At 41.8% G+C, this 18,771-nt stretch overlaps 1 protein-coding gene across 2 annotated transcripts in view; it reads right to left on the bottom strand.

Moving 5' to 3' along the window:
- The window catches only part of LOC124274245 (integumentary mucin C.1-like), a 34,537-nt gene extending 18,216 nt beyond the window's left edge, over positions 1-16,321 (bottom strand). Inside the window, exons 1-3 of one of the 2 annotated variants that reach the window (XM_046709590.1) lie at positions 16,004-16,321; positions 9,344-9,590; positions 5,619-6,117 (exon numbers count right to left, since the gene is read on the bottom strand). In XM_046709590.1, the coding sequence (XP_046565546.1) occupies positions 5,619-6,117; positions 9,344-9,580 (736 nt within the window). In that variant the 5' untranslated portion in view covers positions 9,581-9,590; positions 16,004-16,321. The remainder of the gene's footprint in view (positions 1-5,618; positions 6,118-9,343; positions 9,591-16,003) is intronic. The other variant, XM_046709591.1, reaches the window with a different exon arrangement.
- Between the last annotated feature and the right edge of the window lie 2,450 nt (positions 16,322-18,771).

Below are 18,771 nucleotides of genomic sequence, written 5' to 3'. Positions count from 1 at the left end.
ACGGGAATTATATTTGTGCTGGCGGTCGTAGAGAAACACTACTAATCAAGTATGTTCACGCCTTTATCGATAAACCTAATTAAAACTACCGTGTCCTGTACATATTGTTCATTGTAGTGGTTGTGTGTATGGTGAAGTAAACAATAAGTCCATTTGATCATGACATACACTGTGAGAATAATATGAATAGTTCATGTCAAGAGAACGGCTGATCAAGATATAATTGGAATCAACGAGTATGGAAATTGACGAAACACTTATTAAAATCCCCACAGAGGTATCATTAGTTTTCAGATAAAATGATGTTTATAGAGGTATATTACTGGCGAGTGCAGAGTTGATATGTATAGAGTTGATGAGGACCTACATGGTAAACGTAATACATCAACCTCTATAAACAGGACCTACCTGGTAAACGAAATGCATCAACCTCTATATACAGGACCTACATGGTAAACGTAATACATCAACCTCTATAAACAGGACCTACATGGTAAACGTAATACATCAACCTCTATAAACAGGACCTACCTGGTAAACGTAATGCATCAACCTCTATATACAGGACCTACATGGTAAACGTAATACATCAACCTCTATAAACAGGACCTACCTGGTAAACGTAATGCATCAACCTCTATATACAGGACCTACATGATAAACGTAATTCATCAACCTCTATATACAGGACCTACGTGGTAAACGTAATACATCAACCTCTATATACAGGATCTACGTGGTAAATGTAATACATCAACCTCTATATACAAACCCTACATGGTAAACGTAATACATCAACCTCTATATACAGGACCTATATGGTAAACGTAATACATCTACCTCCATATACAAAACCTACATGGTAAACGTAATACATCAACCTCTATATACAGGACCTACATGGTCAACGTAATACATAAACCTCTATATACAGGACCTACATGGTCAACGGAATACTTAAACCTCTTTATACAGGACCTACGTGGTAAACGTAATACACCAACCTCTATATACAGGACCTACATGGTAAACGTAATACATCAACCTCTATATACAGGGCCTACATGGTAAACGAAATATATCAACCTCTATATACAGGACCTATATGGTAAACGTAATACATCAACCTCTATATACAGGACCTATATGGTAAACGTAATACATCAACCTCTATATACAGGACCTACATGGTAAACGTAATACATCAACCTCTATATACTGGACCTACGTGGTAAACGTAATGCATCAACCTCTATATACAGGACATACATGGTAAACGTAATACATCAACCTCTATATACAGAACCTATATTGTAAACGTAATACATCAACCTCTAGATACAGAACCTACATGGTACACGTAATACATAAACCTCTATATACAGGACCTACGTGGTAAACGTAATACATCAATCTCTATATACAGGACCTACGTGGTACACGTAATACATCAACCTCTATATACAGGACCTACGTGGTAAACATAATACATCAACCTCTATATACAGGACCTACGTGGTAAACGTAATACATCAACCTCTATATACAGGACCTACATGGTTAACGTAATACATCAACCACTTTATACGGGACCTACATGGTAAACGTAATACATTAACCTCTTTATACAGGACCTACGTGGTAAACGTAATACATCAACCTCTATATACAGGACCTACGTGGTATACATAATAAATCAACCTCTATATACAGGACCTACGTGGTAAACATAATACATCAACCTCTATATACAGGACCTACATCGTAAATGTAATACATCAACTTCTATATACAGGACCTATATGGTAAACGTAATACATCAACCTCTATATACAGGACCTATATGGTAAACGTAATACATCAACCTCTATATACAGGACCTACATGGCAAACGTGATACATTAACCTCTATATACAGGACCTACGTGATAAACGTAATACATCAACCTCTATGTACAGGACCTATATGGTAAACGTAATACATCAACCTCTATATACAGGACCTACGTGGTAAACGTTATACATAAAGCTCTATATACCGAACCTACATGGTAAACTTAATACATTAACCTCTATATACAAGACGTACATGGTAAACGTAATACATCAACCTCTATATACAGGACCTACGTGGTAAAGGTAATACATCAACCTCTATATACAGGACCTACATGGTAAATTAATACATCAACCTCTATATACAGGACCTACATGGTCAACGGAATACATAAACCTTTATATACAGGACATACGTGCTATACGTAATACATCAACCTCTATATACAGGACCTTTATGGTAAACGTAATACATCAACCTCTATATACAGGACCTATAAGGTACACGTAATACATCAACCTCTATATACAGGACCTACATAGTAAATGTAATACATCAACCTCTATATACAGGACCTACGTGGTAAACGTAATACATCAACCTCTATATACAGGACCTACATGGTAAACGTAATACATCAACCTCTATATACAGGACCTACATGGTAAACGTAATACATCAACCTCTATATACAGGACCTACGTGGTACACATAATACATCAACCTCTATATACAGGACCTACGTGGTAAACATAATACATCAACCTCTATATACAGGACCTATATGGTAAACGTAATAAATCAATCTCTATATACAGGACCTACGTGGTAAACGTAATACATCAACCTCTATATACAGAACTTATATGGTAAACGTAATACATCAACCTCTATATACAGGACCTATATGGTAAACGTAATACATCAACCTCTATATACAGGACCTACATGGTAAACGTAATACATCAACCTCTATGTACAGGACCTACATGGTAAACGTAATACATCAAACTTTATATACAGGACCTACATGGTAAACGTGATACATCAACCTCTATATACAGGACCTATATGGTAAACGTAATACATCAACCTCTATGTACAGGACCTACGTGGTAAACGTAATACATCAACCTCTATATACAGGACCTACGTGGTAAACGTTATACATAAAGCTCTATATACAGAAACTACATTGTAAACGTAATATATCAACCTCTATATACAGGGCCTACATGGTAAACGTAATTTATCAACCTCTATATAGAGGACCTACATGGTAAACGTAATACATGTTCACTTATCAGCCCAGTACATACAGGACCTACAAGACAACCATTACATATTAATGGTTCACACAGCAGACCTATATACATGACCTACAAGACAAACATTACACATTACTGGTTCATACAGCAGCCCTATATACAGGACCTACAAGACAAACATTAAACATTACTGGTTCACACTACATCCCCTATATACAGGACCTACAAGACAAACATTAAACATTACTGGTTCATACTGCACCCCCTATATACAGGACCTACAAGACAAACATTAAACATTACTGGTCCATACAGCAGCCCTATATACAGGACCTGCAAGACAAACATTAGACATTACTGGTTCATACAGCAGCCCCTATATACAGGACCTACAAGACAAACATTAATCATTACTGGTTCATACAGCAGCCCTATATACAGGACCTACAAGACAAACATTAGACATTACTGGTTCATACAGCAGCCCCTATATACAGGACCTACAAGACAAACATTAAACATTACTGGTTCATACTGCACCCCCTATATACAGGACCTACAAGACAAACATATCACATTACTGGTTCATACTGCACCCCTTAAATACAGGACCTACAAGACAAACATTACACATTACTGGTTCACACAGCAGCCCTATATACAGGACATACAATATAACCATTAGACATTACTGGTTCACACAGCAGCCCCTACATACAGGACCTACAATATAACCATTACACATTACTGGTTCACACAGCAGCCCTATGTACAGGACCTACAAGACAAACATTAAACATTACTGGTTCATACTGCACCCCCTATATACAGGACCTACAAGACAAAACATTAAACATTACTGGTCCATACAGCAGCCCTATATACAGGACCTGCAAGACAAACATTAGACATTACTGGTTCATACAGCAGCCCCTATATACAGGACCTACAAGACAAACATTAATCATTACTGGTTCATACAGCAGCCCTATATACAGGACCTACAAGACAAACATTAGACATTACTGGTTCATACAGCAGCCCCTATATACAGGACCTACAAGACAAACATTAAACATTACTGGTTCATACTGCACCCCCTATATACAGGACCTACAAGACAAACATATCACATTACTGGTTCATACTGCACCCCTTAAATACAGGACCTACAAGACAAACATTACACATTACTGGTTCACACAGCAGCCCTATATACAGGACATACAATATAACCATTAGACATTACTGGTTCACACAGCAGCCCCTACATAGAGGACCTACAATATAACCATTAGACATTACTGGTTCACACAGCAACCCTATATACAGGACCTACAAGACAAACTTTAGACATTACAGGTTCATACAGCAGTTCCTATAAATACCGGACCTACAAGACAAACATTAGACACTACTGGTTCACACAGCAGCCCCTATATATGAGTGAGTTTAGTTTTACGCCGCACTCAGCAATATTCCAACTATATGGCGGCGGTCTCTAAATAATCGAGTCTGGACCGGACAATCCAGTGATCAACAGCATGAGCATCGATCTTGATTAGTCAGAAACTGAATATGTTATTGTTCAGTGTCGATAGACACAATGTCGTCTTTTGAAAATGGGGCGGTTCTGTAGATAGTGCTTTGTAGCAACCCACTATGTAATAACAACGCACTATGTAACAAAATTTTCTAAGTCCAAAAACATTTCGGACTTAGGCGATTTTATTACATATCGGGTTATTACGAACTGCGTTACACCATTAGCAACCCACTATGTAATAACAACGGAATTTTATTACATAGTGCGTTGTTATTACATAGTGGGTTGCTACAGTGCTTGCTTGATGTTTAACAGCTCATTTGTTTTATGATAAGAAACATTCGGATCGCGTTGTTATCACAGTTGCAGAACTCTCTGATAGTGTACTCAGACAGATTGACTCCCTGGCTTCGAACTGGAAACCATTTGTCTGCTTCGTCAAAACTCGATCATTAAGGAGGCGGTGGGGTAGCCCAGTGGTTAGACCCCCGCTCGGCACACCGAGGACCTGGTTCGATTCCCCATATGGGCACAATGTGTGAAACCCACTTCTGGTGTCCCCCGCCGTGATATTGCTGAAATATTGATAATAGCGGCGTAAAGCTAAAGTTTCTCACTGACTCACTATTTTAAAAATTCTATCCAAGCATTGTATTTTTAGGATACAAAGTAAACAATCTATTTTGGTGACCACTTAAGAACACTTCCCGAAATCTCCTCTACCTAAGCCCACCCAACCAAACACCCTATAACAAGTCAATATTCACCGTTGCCTGTCCGTTATCAGGACATTCAGAGATATTTTGTAAAAGACCCACTGACCATTCAAAACCCACACCACTTTCCGACACACAGTTATGAAAAAAAGAATTAGATCACTAATGATGACTTCATGAAGCCATTCGATCAATTTGGCAAAAATCAAAACAAAGCAAAGCAAAGCAAAGGAAAAGACATAAAAAAGTACCTGGTGTCGTTCTCGACGTTGTGGGTGGGGTGGTACTGATTGTTGTTGGCGTAGTCGTGGTGGTTGTTGCAGAGGTTGTAGTAGTTGTGGCAGTCGACGGGGATACGCTGAAAGTTGTAGCAGTGGTAGTTGAGGTGGGAGTCGTAGCTGAGGTGAAAGTTGTCGACGAGATTGCAGATGACACAGCAGGCACTGAAGTAGTTGACGTTGACGGAGTAGCAGTTGTAGCGGGAGATGCAGTCTTTGTTGTCAATGTTGTGGGACTTGGGGTAGTTTTGGTGGTGGTTGTAGATGACGGAACGGAAGTAGTAGTTATGCTTGGAGATGTCTTGGTGGTTGTTGTCCCAGCAGGCAAAGAAGTTGTAGTTGACGTAGATGGAGCAGCAGAAGATGAAGTCGGCAACGTCGTCTCCAGACATATGTATCTAGTTGCTGCTTCAACAGGAACACACGTCTCCGTCGGGGCGCACGGGCGCTGTCCACATTGTCCATTGTGAGGCTAGAACAAAGAATGTTGTCAATGTCAATTCTGGACGCACCATTCTGCTATGGCCCTCCTACAAGTACCTCGTTGTGTTGGACTGGGTCTTAGCATGTTAGTCCTCTCACTTTGACGTCATAAATCAAAATTCTGCTTATCAGTTAATTATCTCTACTCCTCATGTGCGTCATCAGAACAGAACAGTAAACACAGAGGAGCTAAGTTTGTAACACTGACACCCTTGATAATCTCATGGCTGCATTTCCACATCTGAGAAAATAGTTCTCAGATTATTCAGGTCATATCAGGGATTGGAACCGTCATCAGCGGGCTCTTGCTTGCAGGATCCACTTGGAGTTCTGTCGCCATAGTTCGTGATACGACGATTGTCATGTGTCAGTAAAAAGATTTCAAGAAGTAGAACTGTGAGTGGATGGTGGGGTCTTCCTACTTGTCCAGCACCTATTGTTTCAGGTGTAAAATCACCCATGCGTGCTCATTGGTCAGACAATAAGGGGATTAGGAGTGCATCTCTAACATTTAGAGATAATTTTAGTTAATTATGTTGTTGGAGTGAACACTTTTCAGTTAGTGCTGGATTGATGGATCTATTGGTGAACTTTATTTAAACTAAAATGATAACATTGATAAAATTGGAACACGGGAATTTGATTGCCTGATCCTAATTGGTGAACTTTATTTTAAATGTCAAGCTCTATACAATACAACCATGCCTTTGATAGAGAGAAGAGACCACTCTTTGCTAATGAAAAATCTACGTTTGCGTACCAAGATGATGTTTCTCATCTTGTCGGGCTATGAAATGTATTTACAAGTGTATGTAATTTTGTAATTATGAATAAATATGCAATATATGTACGATATGTAAAAATGTTATTTGTCAAATATGTCATCAAAATAAATGACACATGCGGGCAATGATAATAAACATTAGATAAAATATCTGTAAAATGTTGGACATGTGTTTTATGTTCTGAATCACCTTAATGAGAGGGACCTGCTCAGTGAGCATCACTGGCAAATATCTTTGAGACGGTCCCTGCTACTAAACAAACCATGCCAGGGATTAACGGTTTGCGAGCTGCTGGACAAGTAGGAAGTCACCAGCTTGGTGCCCCCAAAACCAGATCCTTGGACACATGAATATAATGAACAAGAATTGTCACTACAGGGTAGGAACAGGGATAAACGAAATTGTCAAAAAGCACAATAATGTGTCAGGAGGTTCCGATTTAATATGACAGTTACCATTGTTAGAAACGAAAAGAACATCATTACATACCATCCTCGATAATCTCCAGGGTATACGTTACTTCACTCTCCACTATACCCTGGATGTATCCACCGCTTGGCCCGATAATTATATAATTATATTGCCCCCTGCCCCTTTGCTGGCTCCGCATTCTCACAGTAGCCAATCAGCTAAGCCGCCGTTACATTCGAGCTTGCCAGTGTCAACAAAGATAGCGGTCGCAGTCGTAAAGGTTTGTTCGCAGTACCACTCAGATGTTTTGGGAAATAATACAGACAAATTGACAGATCTGAAACTTTCAAAAAAAAATATAAAAGAACTCCTTCTACATCTTTCAGAGTACCTCTGCATCAATTGTGTTGCCAAGTTTAAACGGTTAGAATATTTAAGAAGCGAAAGTGAGTTGTGATTGGTTCGCTCAACTTCCCAGCGTAGACCCCTGATTGGATAAAAAGCCAACCAATAGAGGTAATAAAATCATCGTACCAAGCCGTGGATGCATCCAGGGTATAGTGGAGAGTGAAGTAACGTATACCCTGGAGATTATCGAGGATGCATTACATACAAGCAAATATAATACAAGTCCGCTTATAAGCGCAAGGCTAAATGTAAATGCAGTGTTTGCTCGACGCACTGTAGCAATATTGCCCTTGACAATGGATCAGTGTACACTTGACATTTCATTCTCAGCTCCCTGGGGAAGGTACAGCCAAATCTGCCAGCGAAGCTGAATAAGGTTAACATACACTTTACCGTCTCATCTTTTCGGGTACCGCATTTACATTCACATATTTCGAACAAAGTCATTTGCCCGAGGTTACCTGCTCTATAACAGCGGATTATAAATAGCAGAGTCTGGACCAGACAATCCACTGATTTACATCATGGGTATCGATCTACCCAATTGGGATACGAAGACGTGTGTCAACAAAGCCAGCGAGCCTAACCACCCGGTCCCGTTAGCCGCTCTTACAACGTATATAATGAGCATACATGTACACAATGGGGAGACTGGCGTTACGCCAAACCACGCGATGCTCGAATTGTACATCAGCATCTAAATCAGAGTAATGTTAATATGTTACCCTGGACAACAAGAACCCCTGTATATAACAATCATTGAACACGTCTGGGATGATGTTTTACGACGTCATCCGAATCCTCCAACAACGATGCAGAAACTGGTTAATATGTTACCCTGGACAACAAGAACCCCTGATTATATAACAATAATTGAACACGTCTGGGATGAAATGGAGACAAGTTTACGACGTCATCTGAATCCTCCAACAACGATGCAGGAACTCCGCCAAATTCCTGCTGAACAATCTTCGCCAGCACTTTACCCGACGTTTAATGGCTTCAATGTGGCAAAGGTGCCAGGCTAGCATCAAAGCGCAACATGGACACACTCGCTACTGATAATGTGAACTTGCTTGTGAACATTTAAGTACGATCTTGCGTTGTGGCGTCATTTATACACTGAGAGAAAAAAACATAAGGGATCACATGAAAACACAAGTGTTCCTTTTTTCAGGTTTCTTCACAAGCTATCCGATACAAAGCTTGTGAAGAAACCTTGGAAAAAAATAATAAAGGAACACTTGTGCTTTCATGTGACACTTTATTTTCGTCCCTGAGTATATATGCCAGGTTTCTGTTTTGTGGTGTTCTGCTCTGTTCTGACCAATTGCGAGGCTCGATGCTCATGATGCTGATCACTGGATTGTCTGGTCCACACTGGAATATTTACAGGCCGCCGCCATATAGCTGGAATCTTGCTGAGTGCGGCGTTAAACAACAAACCAACCAATCTGTTCTTGTGGACTGTTGATCGTTACAATACCTTGGAATATGTGTCTTTTCTATATGTGTAATAACATTTCATTTGCACATTATTAACTCTCTTGTTTGTCACACTAAATTGTACCTTTGGTTATATGTCGCATATCCTATAAACAGTCTATTTACCTCAGGTTTTGAGAAGCCGGAGTCAGTAGATGAAGGTTGTGTTGAAAGAAGGTGACAAGTTCTGTTAGCAGCATCCCAACGATACCCCTCGCACTGTGACGTGTAGACGCACAGCCGGTCACACACTCTCTGTGACGACACAGCCTTCACGAGGAACACATCTGACCCCGACGTTACCTGGAGCTGGCAGCACACGACGTACATCACCGTCAGCAACAACGACACCATGCACTTCATGTTTGGACGTCTGAAGCAACACAGACACAGTTTGTGAGTACCACGCCATGAGAAGGTTCTAGCTAAAACTTGATAAGAAGGGCGTAGGGGTAGCCTGGTGGTTAAAGCGTTCGCTCGTCACACCGAAGACCCGGGTTCGATTCCCCACATGGGTACAATGTGTCAAGCCCATTTCTGTCCCCCGCCGTCATATTGCTGGAATATTGCTAAAAGCGGCGTAAAACCCTCTTCCCTCACTCACTCACTTGATCAGCTTCAACTTAAATGTATGAGTAATAATCTATACATAATTTAGTTTTTATGTTTGCTTCTATGTTGTTCAACGCCTCTCTCAGCGCAATATTCCAGCTATATGGCTGCGGCCTGTAAATAATTGAGTCTGGACCAGACAATCCAGTGATCAACAACATGAGCATTGGTCTACGCAATTCGGATACGATCGCATGTGTCAACCAAGTCAACCGATCCCGTTAGTCGCCACTTACGACAAGCATGGGTCATTGAAAACCAATTCTAACCGGGATCTTCACGTATGACAGAGTTAGGTGCGCCGACGGACGCTGTTAAGTGTGCGACCAGTCTGATGGCAGGGAACCCTTTTTAGGGCATTTGAAAGTGAATCACATGGAGGAGGTAATTGTATGGATGTCAACCTCTCTATTAAAAGGAACAGCCCATGAATGAGAAAGCATTAACAGGATGACATAGTATTCTCTCCTTTACAATTATTTTCAGAGCAAGACAGATGCTCATGGGGTCCCTTAACGGTTGCCCACGGATTGCGTCAATTGACATATGATCCTTCATTAAATTTACATGCCATGATCACTTGGCTAATAAACTGTAACGCCAATAGCAATGCGAATGTACATATTAATATCTTTCCAGGTCGATACTGGCCTCAACGGGATATGTGATCGTCATAAAACACAATCCTCCCTTTGGGAAAGCAGCTAGTATGCAAGGAGTTTTGTGTATTTGTTGTTTACTCCGCACAAGTTATATTCCATCTATACTAGCCACATAAAGAAACTGTGCATTGTCAAAATATTATCCCAGTTGATAAGTACGATAACAATGTCAAAGGTACATATAAACTTTAATGGAGGGATCATGAGACCATAACAAGTCGGGAGAATTTCAATTGAAAAGTCAATCACAAAGACGTCACGAGTCCACAAGCGGGACAGGGGTCAAACGACCATGTCACAAGCTCAATAACGGGTATGTCCACCATCGGCATTGAGAACAGCAGTGCATCGACGACGCATAGAGCCTATCAAACGTGCAAGGAAAGCTTGTGGGATGTCACGCCAGATTCTCTCAAGTTCTGTTGCAAGGTCAAGGACGTTATCTGGCGGATGAGGAAGACGGCGTAGACGTCGATCCATCTCGTCCCAAACATGCTGAGGGCGGGCATTGTCCTGTTGGAATGTTAACCCAGGGCCATGACGTTGCAGAAAAGGAATTGCCACAGGTCGAAGAATCTCATCCCTGGAGCCGACACCAGTTAACCGGCCCTGAAAAATCACCAAAGGAGTTCTTTAGCGTGCTGTTATTCCACTCCAAATCATCACGGAACCACCACCAAAGTGATTCCTCTCCAAGACACAGGACTGTGCATAACGTTCTCCCACGCGTCTATAGGCACGTTGACGTCCATCACTGTGGGAAATGTTAAACCTGGACTCATCTGTAAAAACAACATTTCTCCACTAAAACAGGGTCTGCGAACATGATTTCGGCACCACATTCGTCAGCTTGTCGATGACGTTGTGTCAGGATAGGCCGTATGGCGGGACGTCGTGGTCTGATCCCGTGATGACGTAAAGGTTGTCGAACTGTGTTGGGGTGGATACGGCGAAGTCCTGGGATGGTTCGGGCAGTCATCACTGCAGTCTGAAACCTGTGGCGAAGATGGGTCACCCTTATCCATATGTCCCATCTTGGCGCTGTTACACGTGGACGTCCAGAACGTGGCCGATCGATGACGTCATTTGTGTTCTGGTAGCGTCTTACGAGTGCAGAAATGGTGTTCCGGTGGCAGTGGAAATGTGCAGCCACTTCTCGTTGTGACATTCCTCCACGGACCATCCCAATGGCCTCATGACGTTATGCAGACGTGAGCCTTGGCATGCAATGCGTTTCAATAGCCGTTTAATTTTTTGAAAGATCGCAAGGGCAGGAATTGAGCTTTCTAAAGTGACAGTATTATGTGGCATTCATTTGCTCTGTTTCTCTTTCCCGGAATGCACATGCAACAACGTATTGCACGTCTCAAGGACGAACCCATTGACGTCACGGAACGTGGCACGTGCATGCATGTCATGTCACTAATCTCTGAGTTTAAATCCTTATGTGTCTACACAGGTTTGATAAATTTACTTTTTAAATTTTTGTATGCACAGTTTCTTTAATGCTTAGTATATATGGCGGCTGTCAGTAGATAATCAAGTCTGGACCAGACAAGTAAGTGATCAAAAGCATGAGTCTCGATCTACGCAGTTGGGATACGATGAGTTATGTCATCCCAGTCAGCGAGCCTGACCTCCCGATCCCGTTAGTTGTCTCTTACGACAAGCATTGGATACTGAAGATCAATTCTAACGGTTGAGGGTCATTGACAGCCTATAATGTAACAACTTGAACTTTAACAACATAATTGTTACTCGGCATTGAAGTCAAAACCTGAGTTGTATATTATAGAATCATCATTTGCTTCCTGTTTACTAGTTGACAAAATTCGGTACAGTTGTCTCCAAGTTTGATGTTAGAACGCGGGCAATTTGCAATCCCAATCGTGTCTCCTGTACCGTAGATGCTGCCTGCACCAAGGAAGGACGTACCTGTCGGTGACGTTAGAGCACAGTTAGACGTATTTTCGGATGTTGTGCTCCCTCAGTCGGTTCCGTACAGTCCTGGAACTGATTGGATGTAAGCCAGGAATGGTCCGAGCAGTCTGGAATCGATTCCTTAGATGGGTCAGCCGAATGCGGTTTTCTTGCAGACGTGGCTTCACGCGTAAACGGCCGGTGCGAGGCAAATCTCTCGTGTTTTTATAATGTTGAAAACGTCTCCACAGAGATGAGATCATTGGTCAATGGATACCAAAATGCCTGGCCACTTCATTTTGGGCCATTCCAATCTCCAGCATACCCACGGTGCAGAGACGCTGATTTTCGTAAACCGTGGCATGACGTACGCGCAGTTTAGATTGAAATTAACGTGTTTTCCACAACATTCAGAGGCTAGGGAATAATCGACCGTTCTTCAATATTCCAATATCAGGCGTGTGAACCTCAGGTGTCACAAAAAAGGCAAAAAGTGAGTAAGTTCATTGAAGACAAAGTGCACGTGCCACGAAAGATACGTGACATCAAATGGCATGCAAAAGGCTCTGTTACATGTTTATTTAGGGTTGTTTTTAAAACCTTTCCAAATAACAGTTAGTTTATCCAATTTTATGTTATGCACAGTTACTTTTTCCGTTAGTATGCACTCTGGCCTCAAGTACAGAAATAAAGACAAAGTAAAACGTAGATGTGTGCAATAAACTATGCTTGTAATAAATTGACGTCTTCGGTCGGCGGATGACGTCAGCAGAAATCCCGTTCCAAAAGTCCTGTCGTTTCACTGGAGGTGGTACACGCCATCTCAGCTGATCTCACAGATGTTCAATGGTGTTACATCTGGGGAAGGCGCTGGCCAAGGCAATACGTTGACGTTGATATTGTGCAGGTATTCTCGAACAATTCTGGCGGTGTGAGGCCTTGAGTTGTAGTGCTGTCAAATTATTCGTGTTGGCTGTTGTCGAGTAAAGAGCACCACAACGGGCCTCGCCACTTCATCCCTGTATCGCTGAGCATTGAGATTTCCTCGGATGGTAACACGTCTCGTTGTTCTCTGGCCACAAATTCCGCCTCACACCACGAGGCCTCCTCCAACGAACGGCGCCAGTCGCAATCCTCTACGTCGAAAAGCTCGAACTCTGCCTTCGTTTCTGAACGACTTTCATCTGTAAAGGGTACGCCTCCCCGTCACGTCACTGCCACCTGCCACAGTTCGTACCCATTGCAGTTTGCGTTGACGGTGTAGACGGGTCAAGTTCATTCCACGGAAGTGACGGTAGGCTCTTATACCAGCAATACCAAGTCGTCGAAGGACTGTTCGTCCGTTGATGGCGTGTAATAGTGCTGTCGTCGTCACGCATCTGTTCCAGAGGTGGATCTGCCGGATGTAGCGGTCTTCGAACGGTGTCGTGACTCTTGGTCCTCCCGATCTTGGGCGGTCTTGGGTCTGGCCTGTTTGCTGGTAGCGGTTTATCAATTTGCTGATGTGGCCTGGCTGAAGTTGAAGGTTCTTGGAAAAGCCCCCATATTTGCCATACCAATCGTCCTGTCGCGTTGCGCTTGCGTACGTCTTTGTATACACATGCATTTATGATGGTGGCTTTTTCGGACCATTTGGACCCAAATGTCCCAAAATTACGTTTTCACGTTTTGAAAAGTGCACGATTCGTACGAAGTTTACGGATGGATGTGCTGTTATGGGATCCATGTTGCGTTTTGGCGAATATCTCCTGCTTGGGTTCAAACCTGTACCAGCGTTGTTTATTTTATACAATTAATCTCTCGTGTTTGTGTGTGTGTGTGTGTGTGTGTGTGTGTGTGTGTGTGTGTGTGTCTCTGTGTATGTGTGTGTGTGTGTGTGTGTGTCTGTGTCTCTATGTGTGTATGTGTGTGTCTCTGTGTGTGTCTGTGTGTATGTGTCTCTGTGTGTCTGTGTGTCTCTGTGTGAGTGTCTGTGTGTGTGTCTGTGGAGTGTATATGTGTGTCTCTGTGTGTCTGTCTGTGTGTCTCTTTGTCTCTGTGTCTATGTCTGTGTGTGCCTGTGTCTGTGTGTCTGTCTCTGTGTGTGTGCTGTCTGTTTCTGTGTGTGTGTGTCTGTGTGTGTCTCTGTGTGTGTCTGCCTCTGTGTCGTCTGTGTATGTGTGTCTGTGTCTGTGTCTGTATGTGTGTGTGTCTGTGTTTGTCTGTCTGTGTCTGTGTCTGTGTCTGTGTCTCCTGTGTGTCTGTGTGTATGTGTGTGTCTGTGTGAGTGTATGTGTGTGTCTGTCTGTGTGTGTCTGTCTGTGTCTCTCTGTGTCTGTCTGTGTCTGTCTGTGTGTGTGTGAGTCTGTTTGTCTCTGTGTGTGTCTGTGTCTGTTTCTGTGTCTGTCTGTGTGTCTGTCAGTGAGTGTCTGTGTCTCTGTCTGTGTGTGCCCGTGTCTGTGTGTGTGTCTGTGTCTCTGTGTGTCTCTGTGTGTGTGTCTGTCTGTGTGTGTCTCTTTGTCTCTGTGTGTGTCTGTCTCTGTGTCTGTGTGTGTGTCTGTGTGTGTGTCTGTCTCTGTGTGTCTCTGTGTCTGTGTATGTGTGTCTGTGTGTGTGTCTGTGTATGTGTGTGTCTGTGTGTGTCTTTGTGTGTGTCTCTCTGTGTCTGTGTATGTGTCTGTGTATGTGTGTGTATGTGTGTGTCTGTGTATGTGTCTCTGTGTGTGTGTCTCTGTGTTTGTGTCTGTGTGTGTGTCTGTCTCTGTGTGTGTCTGTCTTGTGTGTGTGGTCTTTCTGTGTGTGTCTCTCTGTGTGTGTGTCACGCAATTTACTGGATATTGCAAACACACCGTATCTATCACTGAAACAATATATTCATTATAGAATATTAGCCATGGATCATGACCAGCCGTGAATGTACCAATTTTATCATGTAAGAATCACTCTTATTATATAGGAATTTCTCTATTTGGTCTATCACCGCAATATTTGGCTCTGCTATAAAGATCTCTCAATAATGGAGTGAGTGAGATTAGGTTTAGCAATATTGTAGCAATATCACGTCGGAGACATAAGAAAAGGGCTTCAAATATTGTACCCATTTGGAGAATCGAACCAAGGTCTTCGGTTTGTTGTTTAACGCCGCACTCAGCAATATGCCAGCTATATGGCGACGGTCTGGAAAAATCGACAAGTCAATCCAGTAATCAACAGCATGAGCATTGATCTACGCAATTGGGATACGGTGACATGTGACAACCAAGTCAGCGAGCCTGACCACCCGATCAGGTTAGCCGCCTCTTGCGACAAACCTGGGTTGCTCAAGACCAATTCTTACCCGGATCTTCACGGGTGTTGCGTTACGAGCGAACGCTTTAACCACTAGCCTACCCAACAGAACCCCCAAAGATCGAGCTTTGTGAGCTAAGTAGACAAGTAGTCTCCAGTTCAAGGCCACAGGCTGTCTGGGTAAACTATCAGAAAATTGTGACTGTAATTACCATAACAACGCGATCCGAATGTTTGTTATCATAAAACAAAAGAGGCATTACAAAACAGGCAACCATTATTAACAAAACCGTAACGAAAAACAATGTGAAAGAGGATTACTTACATTGAAACTGTGTTTTTTCATACAGAGACCAGAGTCGTACATAGACAGGGACTGACAGCCCCACGCACACCAGCAATGATTAACTGGAACTGAACAGCCGTTGTTATGATCCCAAACATTTGTAATGATATCAGGGAATCTTAGCCATTAATGATGCAAAAGCAACAGCCAGTTATGTGATGTTCTTTTATGTTGTTTATCCGAAATTAATACCACACTAAACAATAAGTCGCATTTATTCTTTACTTCGATCGTCTCTGCGTGAATAAATGGTGCGAAAGCTTTGTAGCTCAACGTAGCGTAGCGTATGCAAGATAGAATGCAGTTCTCGCATGTACCGATACTGAATAGATTCTGCATACTTTGAGGCTGCTGGAGAAATATGCTATGCTGTATATACTACGGTTATAACGAACATGCTATGCAGTATATACTACGGTTATAACGAACATGCTATGCATATATATACTACGGTTATAACGAACATGCTATGCAGTATATACTACGGTTATGAACGAACATGCTATCCAACATATACTACGGTTATCACGAACATGCTATGCAGTATATACTACGGTTATAACGAACATGCTATGCAGTATATACTACGGTTATCACGAACATGCTATGCAATATATATACTACGGTTATGACGAACATGCTATGCAATATATACTACGGTTATAACGAACATGTTATGCAGTATATACTACGGTTATAACGAACATGCTATGCAGTATATACTACGGTTATGACAATTATGCTTTGCAGTATATACTACGAGTAATAACGAACATGCTATGCAGTATATACTACGGTTATCACGAACATGCTATGCAGTATACTAGTATACGGTTATAGCGAACATGCTATGGAATAGATACTACGGTTATAACGTACATGCTATGCAGTATACTAGTATACTACGGTTATAACGAACATGCTATGCAGTATATACTACGGTTATAACGAACATGCTATGCAGTATATACTACGGTTACAACGAACATGCTATGCAGTATATACTACGGTTATGACGAACATGCTATGCAGTATACTAGTATACTACAGTTATAGCGAACATGCTATGGAATAGATACTACGGTTATAACGTACATGCTATGCAGTATATACTATACTACGGTTATAGCGAACATGCTATGCAGTATATACTACGGTTATGACGAACATGCTATGCAGTATATACTACGGTTACAACGAACATGCTATGCAGTATATACTACGGTTATGACGAACATGCTATGCAGTATACTACTATACTACAGTTATAACGAACATGCTATGGAATATATACTACGGTTATAACGAACATGCTATGCGAGTATATACTACGGTTATGACGACATGTTATGCTATGCATACTATATACTACGGTTTTAACGAACATGCTATGCAATATATACTACGGTTATAACGAACATGCTATGCAGTATATACTACGGTTATAACGAACATGCTATGCAGTATATATACTTACGGCTTATAACGATGACAACATGCTTATGCAGTATATACTACGGTTATCACGAGACATGCTATGCTGTATATACTACGGTTATGGTTACGAACATCCAGTAATTTTAGTTCGATATATGCAAGCTCGTTATACGCCTTAAGAATAAAATATATACAGAGGGCGGTTGGTTACATCCGTCATTGGTTAACCGTTATAAACTTAGTTATCGCCCAACTCGGTTCAAATATTCGGTGAAAGCAGATGTCATATGAATATTCAGAGAAGTGAAATGGGGATAGGACGATAAATCAGAAGTTGTATCTGTAACACCTGTTGTGTTCCCTTTCATCCTTACCTGTTTCCTGAAGCATAATCTTGTGTTCAAAGAGCTGATGTATTAGTAATATGCTGACTTCAGACGACCAATGCTTGTATTACTGTTTGCTTGGTTATTCCTGAATGCATAGTCGCCAGGCACCTTCCAGATTAAAACAAGGTTTTCAGTGACCGTACATGTACACATTGAAAAGTAGATCTTCAATTCTGATCAGTTGTGACCCGTGAAGGTCCGGGTAAGAATTGATCTTCAGCAACCCATGCTTGTCGTAAGAGGCTACTAACGGGATCGGGTGGTCAGGCTGGCTGACTGGGTTGACATACATGTCATCGGTTCCCATGTGTGTAGATTACCGTTCATGATGTTGATCCCCGGATTGTCTGGGTCCAGATCCGATTATTTTCAGACCGCCGCCATATGGTGCAGGCGTAAAAACTAAACTCACTCACACTACTCACTCACTACTACTGCTTCGTGCCAAAGTTTCTTGTTTAACGTAGCAATGTTCCAGCTATATGGTGTCGGTCTCTAAATAGTCGAGTTCCGACCAGACACAATCCAGTGATCAACAGCATGAGCATCGATCTGCGCAATTTGGAACCAATGACATGTGTCAACCAAGTCAGCGAGTCTGATCACCCGATCCCGTTAGTCGCATGGCTTGCTGAAGATAAATTTAACCCGATCTTGACGCACCTAACGCCAAGAGGGTTGACTGTCAAAATGAGTGAGTGAGTTTTAGTTTTACGTCGCACAGGAATATTCCTTCTATATGGCGGTCCGTCAATTAACAATCGGACAAACCAAAGTTTTCTCCCTTTGTCGTGGAGGGCAACACTTTACAGCCTCATTATTGCATTTAAAACCTGACATATATCAGTCATCCGTAATTATATGTATGTCTTCAGTATACATCATACCGTACATATGAGTAATTGAGTTTAGGCTAACACT

This window comes from Haliotis rubra, unplaced genomic scaffold, assembly GCF_003918875.1.
Source record: "Haliotis rubra isolate DU_JTF1 unplaced genomic scaffold, ASM391887v1 Scf1890, whole genome shotgun sequence".
Classification (NCBI taxonomy): Eukaryota; Metazoa; Mollusca; class Gastropoda; order Lepetellida; family Haliotidae; genus Haliotis; species Haliotis rubra.
The sequence above is the reverse complement of the archived record's forward strand: the minus strand, read 5'-3'. Positions and strand labels throughout refer to the sequence as shown.